We start from the raw sequence: 11,289 nt of genomic DNA on the forward strand, positions 1-11,289 counted from the left end.
ACAGTGTTTCCACGGGATAGAACAGTAAGGTATATACCCGAAGAATTCCTGGGAGAACAATTCTCCAAGGACGGTTTTCTCGCGGAGAGGAAACTATTTGATGCTATTGCCTACTTGTGTAAAAACGACCCTGTATCAGCGTGGTTACTTCGCAGCGCTGAAAACGATGCGGATACCTTTGATCAGTTTGTAAGACCAAACGGCGAATTATATCGCACTGAAGCATTTCACAACAGGATGAAAAAAACCGCCATGGAATTTGAAGAGCATGATGAACAACTGCTAACAAATTGTTTTACAATTCCATCGGTTGTAGCTCGTGTTGCAGCAAGGAAAAATACGTGGAGACCAACGCGCAGGGAATTTCTACCGGATGTACAATCCAGTTGTTTGGAATACTATCACGGTGGACTATGGAACACTGAATACAACCGCGACGCTATGATCTCGGTTGATATGGTTGCCTGTTATCCAGCGAGTTTTCTCGGGTATGGATCCGCCGCTGAGTACTTTAGACGATTTGGACACCCCAGTCATGAAATGACTCGTGTTGCTATTAATGGACCACTGCCTGATTTTGATTTAACCGGATTCGCTCGCATAGTATCATTTGAATTCGCGGCAGGACTCCATCGCTGTTGCTATATTTGGATCGGTAGACACATGGCTGAAAAGAAGTGGCTGCCAATAGCGCTGCTACGGTATATGATTGATTGTAGCATGCTAGTTTCGTTGATTGTCAGTGACGCGATTATATCATACCGGGCACAGACTGAAGTCTGGTTACCAGAACCGGAGCGTCTAGATAGCATAATTGACGAGTCCAGAAAAAACATTGATGCCGACGAGGAATATATCATCGAATGGTCCAGGAGGATATTTAACCAACGAAACCGCGAGGCAAAAGATCTCGGTAGAAGAATAATTGGTAAGTTCACACAAGGTGGAAAAAACCACGACTACAAACGATATTGCTCACGGCTGATTATAGATGACGCAGAATATGATTTCGTAATCAAGGACGCAGTGGCAAAAAATAGATACGTGAACTGCAAAACAGCTTTCTTGTCCAATGGAACGAGGTTGGGTACAGTTGTTACCTACAGCGATGGAGACAGCCCGGCGTATCCACATTTGAGGGCGTCTATGCTGGGTTATGCCGCTATCAATTTATTCTCGATGATAAATAGATTCCCCGATACCGCGGTTAGAGTAGCCGTTGATTCATTTTATGTTGACGTAGCGTATAAGGGAAACGTAGCCGAGTTTACTAGTCCGGACGAGAGTTGGGGTACATGGAGAATTAAAAATGAAATACGACGCGATTATTCCCCGTCAGCAGATGTCACCGTTGAGAACAACTACTTACGCGGTGATAAATTGTCAGAATGGTCTAATGCACCATCGTGTTCTGATCCAATTTGTAGACACAAGACGGTTTATTTAAGCGGCTGTGGCGGGTCAGGAAAGACGACTCGGGCAATTGAATTATTTCGTACGCGGGCAAGTATAATCGTGCTTACACCGACCCATAGACTAGCGCGAGAGATAAAACAACGAAATGTTGACGCCGTTACTTATCACAGCTTTTTTCGATACAGCGGCGGTGAGTGGACTCCTGATCGAATGGGTGAAAAATTTATTCCCGACATTATCATCTGGGATGAGATATGTACTGTTTCGTTAGATACTTTACAAATGTTTCTTGAGTGGTTGCTGCGCGCGAATACAGCGGTAATCATGTGTGGGGACCATGGCCAACCACCACCATTTGTCGGCGAGGGTCCACATGATTGGTTGAGCGGGTTCGTAGACTATTATGAAGAAACCGATACTGATTACCGAGCACTTGATGAACAACTGCGCGAGGTTAAAAAACTAATCAGATTACAGCCGGATAGAGTTCAGTGTGAAATAATCCGCGAGGTAATTCCGGAAACGCCGTTGAATGAATTCTGGGAAACATGGAGACCAAACGATTTGATTGTAGCGAGTAGAAAGATAGTCAGAGACACACTTCAGCGGAAGTTGTTTACGTTGCATAAGGAAAAGTTTCCAACGCGTCCAGTGCCATTATGTTATAGACCCGCGGACACACGGCGGCAGAACATTGAAGTTGAAATTCCAGGCCGGACAGAAAAACAAATTCTCGTGCTGAATGATATCGTGCTCGTTGATATCGGTGTCGTCGAGGACGCGCTACGTGCTGATAAATCCCCGTGGACGCTAGGATACGCAACAACAATACATTCCTCGCAGGGACTAACCATCACGGACACAATTGTTTGGATAGTTGATAATCGCATCGAATGGTCGAATCTAGTCTATCTTGCAGTGTCCAGAGTACGAAGGATAAATCAGCTTCGAAGAATTGTTATTGACGGAGCCGGTGACGGAGTCACTGACGAAGCCGGCGACAAAGTCACCATCGATGCAAGCGTCATTGATAGAAAACTCTCGGGTTACCGCCAACAGGATAAAAAAAAACAGCGGCGTTTTGATATTGATGCCGAATTAATAATCTCGCTACGACAACAACAGAATAATCACTGCGCGAGTTGCAATTGTATAATGAGTTGGCGTTATTCGGATAAAGACACTCGCCAATTTACCGTGGATAGGATCGATAACAGTCTCGGTCATGTCAAAAACAATGTGAGGTTGACCTGTCTTGAGTGCAATAGACGCAACGGCGCTAGTTAAGACCACGTGGTGGCAATTGAGTATCGTTAGGTATCACTTGTAGTTGCTCGCGTGTAAATCCGCGCTGAGGAGCAGTTGAATCCAGTCTATAGATCGGTGATCTACCAGTTGATCGTGTTATCGTTGATATGTTATGTGTGGTAACACTCCAAATAGGATCAGTAGCCCTTTTTTTACCGCCTTCAAGCTCTCCTGGTTCATACAGATATCTAACAGTGACATCGCCGAGAATCGGCTTGGAAACGCTATTTATTTTTGATTTTCCGGGTATATACTCGTATTTAATCGCGTCGCTGGGCTTCATGTTGATTGCTCGGGTAATCTCGTTATTTAACGCTGCAATTACACCTGGCAACCTTTTGACCCATTCACGAGATCGTTTTTCTTGGATGAATTCCTTCGCGTATTGATATCCAAATAACCGTTCAGCAAGAGTCCGATTGAATCGTTCAACAATTGCCTGATCACGATGTAGCGCAGTATGACCTCGTCGTATCGCGACGCTATGATGTTTCAGCGTTGATAAAACAGCGCCGCGAAATTCACTACCGGGATCAACTTGTAATAGATTTGGCCAGCGCAGAGGGCCTCTTCGATAAATTCTTTCAAACGCAGCGGCTACTTCAGTTGCCGACTTTGTTTTTAACGGCTCCGCTTGTTTGTATCGACTCGCAACATCAACTACGGTTAGCGCGTATTTGTAACCGTTGTCATGCGGCAGAAATAGTATATCAGCCTGATGAACTTCATTAGGTACGCTGACATCAAAGCGCGAGAAGTTGATTTGTTTAGGCGGTGGTAGATAGATTTGCCATATAGCCTGTTTGGATAACCAATTAGCCGCAGTGGTCTTTGTTACCTTTGCAGCGCTTGCAAGCTTACCAATTGCGGCCTTCCCCTTCCAGTATCCTCTCGGAGAATAATAGATGGAATCCATGTTGTTATTATAAACGCTATCGTTTTCAATTACCAGCACCAGAAGCTCCGCTTCCAATCATTAATTTACCTTTCATAGCCGATTTTACCAACCATGAGGCTAATTTTTCTTTGACGGATTGATCAGGAATAGCATTTAATGCGTGAATTAATTTTACATCCGCGATATGACGCTGTTGCAGATCGCTACTTTTGTAAGCAACATCATGAGCATGACACGCCTTATCGATAGCGTTTATTGGATACTCACCGGGTTTGGGCTGATTTTGATCATCGAGTCTAATATCTAATCGTGTTCCGGGGCCACAGTAGTTATATCCTGGGAGGTGCTTTTCTCCTGGATACTTTGCCCACGGTGTTCCGGGGAGTTTTGCCAATTTGGCTGCGATGTCACCTCCTCGCTTTTTTTTAAAACATCTCCGGGTCTAATAGAAATAAATCTAAATTTCTTTGTACCGCATTGTACACACTTACCAGTAAGCGCAGATCTGTTATTTCTTGTTGTAGCGGTTGTCATATCATTTGTGCCAGTACGCACTCTACACTTCACACAATATAGATCCATAATTTATGTATAGAGATATGAATATAATTGATTTTTCGGCGACTAAAACAAGAGAACCAGTTAAGCATGTTGCAGCGTTACCAAACTCGATCCGGATGATTATCATCGGACCATCTGGATCCGGCAAGACGCAATTGTTACTCAATTTAATAATGAGATGGATGAAGTGGGATAAGTTGTATTTAATCGCCCCTAGCGTAGATGATCAACGATGCTACGAGGTGTTGAAAGATTTCAACGAGAATGCATCAGCGATCGCTAAAAAAAATGTTATTGAGTTTATTACGGATATCAATGATGCACCGGGTATTGATGATATTGATGGCGACGTTAACAATCTAGTCGTGTACGATGATGTTATGTTAGACAATCAAAAAAACCCAGCTAGGATATTTTCCAGAGGCAGGCATAAAAACACTGACGTGATATATGTCACTCAACGATACACTCAGATTCCAAAAGTAATTAGAGACAACTGTAATATTCTTGCTGTGTTCAACGGCGTTGATACACACACGCTACGAAATATTTGGCAGACATGGTGCGGCGGTGACATGGACTTTAATGTTTTTCGAAACTTTTTTAGTCATGCTCAGTCGACCCCACATGGATTCGTAACGATAAATTTACATGATCCTCGGACACGATATCGTATCGGACTTGACCAAATATTCGGTTAGTTGTAAATAATTTTCATTGTAAATAACCACTTAGCAGCAGAGGGGGCGATGACATCGACGCGGTCGTCGATGTGCTTACCGGACGCTGACGACGCTGGGGATCGGCGCGCAGAAGGTGTTAATTAAACCAAATGACGACGCGACGATCCCCCAACGACGTCGTCGTTTTTTTTTTTACCAGCGCTGACTACACCGGATCCGCTGAGTGCAGAAGTAATAATTAAGCAAAATGACGATTGGACAAAATGTCGGATTCGCCCCCTCTGCTGCTTGTTTCTTTATTCCCTGTTTTCATATAATGTTGCGAGTAGACATTTACATTGTTTCTTGTGAAACTCGGTTAAATATTTAATTGTATGACACTGAAACACTTTCTTGTAACAATTAATTTAATTAATTCTCACAACGTTTAAAGATGAATTACAACTAGTATTAAGGTGACTTTCCTAACTTCTGTGCAAATAAATGGTAGACTTAAGAAAACTTAGATATCTACCTAAAATTGAAATTGACATGCTACTTCATATATGTTCACAAGAATTAGGAAACATCCAGGGCTGATCATTTGAAAAAAGAAACAAAAAAATCTAATCTGTCACACAAAAACAAAATAAAAACGTAAAAAAAAAACAACAAAAAACCCCACAACAAAGAGCAGAAAGAAAATATATCATTTTATCTGTAGAGCTATGGCTCTTTGGGCATTGGAAAAGAAACTACCAGTTGATAGACCTGTTATGGAACAGCAATTACTACTGAGGATAAAGTATAGGAAATGTATATTACATAATTGTTTTGAAAATTTTATATTACATAATTTGATTGGATATTGATACCTTTTAATCATATGTATTAATTCATCAACATTAATTATTCCATTATCTCCACTGATTCTTAAAATCAGCTTTCTTATCCCACTTACAAGACGAATATTTTTCAATATTAAGATGCCATCTAAGAAATTCCACAAATCCCTTTGTACTCAGATTTCTAGATTTCATTTTGCACAAAGCATAGTATATTTAGGCAGACTATTATTATTCTTGTCAAATATTTCCTCTCCAAATACATTCGTCTTTAAGCATAAACCATGATACTGTCAACTTTTGAGTAAATCTATGTCATTAGTTCTTGCAAACTTTCGTTATTGTGTCTCAAGTTTTCAAAACAAGCCCAGTATTGTTTCTTTATGAGGGTTACAACAATAACAGTCAGCTATCCAATTTGCTTTTAACGAAAGAGCTTGGTCTCAGAATTTATGTGTAAATATTGAAGCCAAAGAATTTGGCATTTTTAGTAGTTTTACAAATTCTTTGGTAAATTCTCAAACATTCATCCACAACCTTGTCTGCTTTCCCATTTTGTTTCACTGTTAAGCTAATTGTTTGATTTTATCGATATCTTATAAAGATCATTACAATCTCTCTCTCTCTCTCTATCTCTCTGCCTTAAGCATACTTTTTAACATATAAGGTAAATATGATTTACAGAGGAGATAGCTTCAACATTTGTAAAGTCCGCATTTGATTCTAATTCCATTAACTAATCCCCAAGATATTAAATAGTTCACACTGATATTATATTTTTCTCTAAATTATTCAAAATCAATAAATGAACCACCGTCCTCAATTAAATCACAATTATAGCTCACATTTATCTATTTTCCCCACTGTAAGTTATTGGCTTATTGTTCTCCCTGAATTGTCTATTAATCCATGTATTAATGGACAGTACATCTTTCTCAGTGATCTGATTATCCAGTAACAGTTCCATAACATCACTAGTTTTCTTCAGAATGTATATTTGGTTGTCATAGTAAAATATTATTTCATGCTGATTCAGATACACGAAAGTTAAACTACTACTGGGGTATTAAATTGTCTGAATATAGATCTCCATAATAAAACGTTTTCACTTCTTAATTTATTTGGTCCACGTTATGACAACGATAACATTACTGAGTGTAAACATCGATATCAATCTTGTACAGGACCCACACGTAATATACATTTTAATAATTCAAATGCAAGAGAGATGATATTGGAAATACGTTTCAATTGATCGACCCCTATATAGAGTCCAATTCCATACTGTATATTTTGGAGAAGGAAAACTACATGTATACAATCTAGGTTGGAATTTTCTCCCTGGTATCTGAATCCCTGTTTTCCATGGTAGAGAAAAGTTTATTTGAACCTAGATACAGGTCTGACTATTTAAAAATTTATCTTCATTTAAATTCATATAACGCTGTAAAGGGAACGGGGTAGTTTAGTAAAAGTGTTACATGATATTTATAGTCAGTGTATTCATCCTCCATAAAGATCTATAAATATCCTTCCTCATCCATTCTTTTCTTGTTGGAAACTATATTGATGTTATTTTTAACATGTTCATATGGCGTATCAATTATCGAAGGATTCATGCTGATTTGTTTAGTTGAAAATAATTTAACATGTGTATAAATACCACTTGATAGACATGTTTAAAAATAATATATTCCATTTTATCAATGAGTACCCTGGTGATTAGGTACTGGACTGGCTGATAATATTTCTGTTTAATAGCAATTAGGAAAGTAAAGGGTATGGCACTAACACATCTGCTTCCAGTTTCAGACGGGCTCAGCTGTGTCATGTTCAGTTTTCTGTGACTAAGGTGGCAGGGTCCAGTTTCGTAAATTGGCCCCTGGCAAATTTCTTAACTTAAGGCTATGGTGTGACTTTTTCAGCTATTATTGTTTAGTATTTATAGATATGGATATATTTTTGAACTAGGTGTTTTGGGCTTGTATTGTTCTTGAAATTGATGTCAGGCATGTACACCTTCCATAGTTGCTCTGCAGTATGTTGATAGTGAAATACCAATAGTTGGCTAGGAAGAAGAGCTAGCCTCCCATAGCAGTAGACACGTGGGTTCAAGGCAACTAGAGCATCTCAAAAACGGCTTGGATGACAACTATTCCGAATTGCATCAAACTATTTAGTAGACAATGTTTTTCAAAATTTTCATCCAGGGAAAGGGCTTGCGTTTGCACTGTGAGCACCACATGCTGTCAAAAATGGCATTTTGATTTGAAAAATGCAGGAATAAAATAGGGGTTGGGGTGCATAAACCTCTTCTGCTGTGAACTGCCATTGACTTCTCTGGTCAAGTGAATACTATTCTTATGCTTTGTTTTCATAGGTATCTAAAAATATGGACCTTTTTGACCTCACTTGTGTATTTGATTTTTTTATGATTTTTTTATACTAGGTCGCTGATTGCGGCATTAAATTTGTACATAAAAACTGGACCCTGCCCCCTAAGTAGACAATGCTGAAAAGATAAGACCGACTCCATAACTGCTTGCAGAGTCATGACAGTGTAGAGCCCTGTGAAACGACAAATGTTCCACCCATCTGACCACTGGAATTTGCCACGGCTATTTACTTGTACTTCCGCAATTTATATACACACCATTACCAATATCGAATATCATTTTAACCTTGTTGGCAAATTTACAAATACGGTATTAATAACATAAATAGCTTTAATCCATCTGTCTACACCTATAGGTATCAGTTAATAACGCTATATAATTACGTGTTTAGAGGCAAACAATAATGATGTTCGCTTTGATAGATTCAAGACTTCGCTAATTATCTCATCCTTACTAATTAGTCTAATATGTAATATATATATATATATATATATATATATATATATATATATATATATATATATATATATATTATTAGCTAAACAACACATGTGACATTAATTGGGGGGGGGGGAATTGATTTTGAGCTCAGGTTGGAATATCTTACCATCATTAAGTATCCATCATGTGCAATGTTGAACGAGAGCTAAGTACGACATTGACAAATGCATCGACAAATGCAGCTCGGACAATAAAATCAACATAACCAACAACGGTCACGCTACTAATCGTCGGTTGCCGTTATCCATGTAGTTCTCGGGCTTTTATAAATTTTGAAGTTTATTTCTTAAGTCAATTTAATTTTTACTGAATAGCTTCAATAGAGCAGCAATTTAGTCTGTTTAATTAAGTTCGGTAATTCAATCCATGATTGGGTTTCAAATCAATAAAACAAATTTTTGTTGTAGATTGAACGCCATATCCAGCACATGATATGGCGGCCAGGACATCTTGTGGAAGAAGAACCCAAGAAAACCTAAGGAAGAACCATCTATTCATGGGAAGCCATTGGACATTTTTTTATATATACACAAATGCCTATATTGAACAAGCCTGAGACTATAAACCCAGACAGACACAGGTGAGATGTTAGTGATAGGTAAAGGCGAGCGCTTTAGACCACTCGGCCATCCTAAGGTATCATATTAATTAATTCTCAGATGATTTGTAGAAGATTGATTTTTTGCTGAAAGAAATAAGTTGTGTTTCTCTTAAGTACAGAATGATGTGCCGTTACACATTATCGCACAATAGTTACTTTTATGTTTATTCCTGAAACGTTTTATCAACGTGCCGTGATATTCAATGAAGGGAACAAAAACAACATACAGATAATATTTGCCTGGAAATTATGAAAAATAACATACTTGGCTAAAATATTCATAAGTAATTAAATGAATTGTGCGGTAAGACAAGAGAATGTTTATCTACAGTATCGGACTGAGCAAAATTTAACTTCTACCCTTAACCCTTAGTACACATGGCCCAGACAACCCTCAGACAAATTACAAGATGGGAAGTCCAACAATGATCATCAATTTTACACAACTGGATTTTTTCTATCTATCAATGCTGAGCGCGACAATGTTTAAAGTTGCTAGATTCTATACAGTTACATTTTCAAACCTAAACTATTATTATGCAATAAACCGTGACCTTGGATAACACAAAACAGGAAATTATCTGTCCTGTGTAAGCACAAAAGGACTTTTGTACATTTTATTTATGAAAGAGTTTTATTTATTCTAAATGTCACAGATCAAGGTCACTTCACCTAGATTCCTGTCGGGTTTTAGAGACTGGTCATTGCCCCCCCCCCCCTTCTAATTTCTTGTGCAGTTTTGATATTTTATTTTCAATTTCTTTCAAATGAAAATTTATTTTCACTTTCTTTCACCCTGTACAGCGATAACTTTATCAGATTTAGCTAGCTTAGCTGTATAAAATGCAAAATGATTTCTTCTTGGGAGTTGTGTGTAATTGTAAGGTGTAAGGAACATAATCACCTGACCCGTAGTACCTCTTGAACATTTTGTCGATCCATATCTAGATCTCTCGCCCCATGCATATATATCTTGCCAGAATTGTACACCATCTAGGGTTATGTCGTATGTAAAATTATATCTTCGGAGTGGGGGTGGGTGTTAATATGGTATGATGATAGTATTGATAAAATCATATTTAATTCTTTATATTTTGTCGATGCATATACAGGCGCGTGACTGCTGGGTTATAAATGGATCGGAGACAAACGCCAAGCGGCTTATCATGCAGATATACGCAGACAATTCGAATATAATGGATAATGCATTCTAAGGTGTTCAATAACAATACGTACCTGTTCCAGCTAGCATTTAAATATTTTCGGATGCCTCCCCTTAGTAGTTAAGGTCGATTCCTGATGAACTCTTAGAAAATATCAAGCTATCTAACACATAAACAATATGTCTTCTACTTGTTTGCTCAGTTACAAGATACGGAAATGACGCGAGAGATATTTATACATAATGTTTGACATTCAATGGTCATACTCAATGTCAAAAGTTAAGAACGGTAGGGACCGTGATTAAATGAATACAGTTATTACGTCAATAATGAAAAACTTATATTTTATCCATAAAACTTGTAAGCGTTCGCATTAAGTACGTCCTTGAGTCGAACATTTGGGACTGAGCTCACGTTCTTGAGTCAGTTGGTCAGCGCCCACATCTACTATTAGGAGTGTTGCTGAAATCCCATGGGACCAATAGTGAGAATGACAGTCGTGGTTGTTTTTTCATAAAGTTACACAGAATAGGACTAAGCTCTCTGCGCCACACTTTCTTTGAATTAGACAGGACTTCTGTCGCTGAGACGTGTTCAGATGTTAATTCTGAAGCCGAGAAACAGCTGCCCATCTTTGGAATGGTTCGTCATAAACTTTTGTTTGATGATAATGAATTTTGCATCGCATCTGCTTTGACAGGCATGTTATCTGGAGTTTTACGGGACTTTGGTCAGGGCTGCAGGCTAAGGAAGTCATGTCTGGGCAGTTAATAATCTGTACATGGAAAATATGACGAGTCTGCATTCTGTGATATTCTCTGTTACTTTCTTTACTAAGTGACCTTGTATGATGGATTTGAGATTTATGTTGAACCATATACACTGTGCGGTCGTGCTAACTTAATCATCAATCACAACCGCATCATACTTTGATTACC

The 11,289-nt window shown here is 38.6% G+C and overlaps 1 protein-coding gene across 1 annotated transcript in view; it reads right to left on the reverse strand.

Moving 5' to 3' along the window:
- LOC149775587 (uncharacterized) overlaps window positions 1-10,569 on the reverse strand; it is a 30,157-nt gene extending 19,588 nt beyond the window's left edge. Inside the window, exon 1 of the mRNA XM_089944052.1 lies at window positions 10,425-10,569. Coding sequence (XP_089800178.1) covers window positions 10,425-10,440 — 16 coding nt within the window. The 5' untranslated portion in view covers window positions 10,441-10,569. The remainder of the gene's footprint in view (window positions 1-10,424) is intronic.
- Between the last annotated feature and the right edge of the window lie 720 nt (window positions 10,570-11,289).

Source organism: Sinohyriopsis cumingii, chromosome 19, assembly GCF_028554795.1.
Source record: "Sinohyriopsis cumingii isolate HCF-2022 chromosome 19, ASM2855479v2, whole genome shotgun sequence".
NCBI classification, from domain to species: domain Eukaryota; kingdom Metazoa; phylum Mollusca; class Bivalvia; order Unionida; family Unionidae; genus Sinohyriopsis; species Sinohyriopsis cumingii.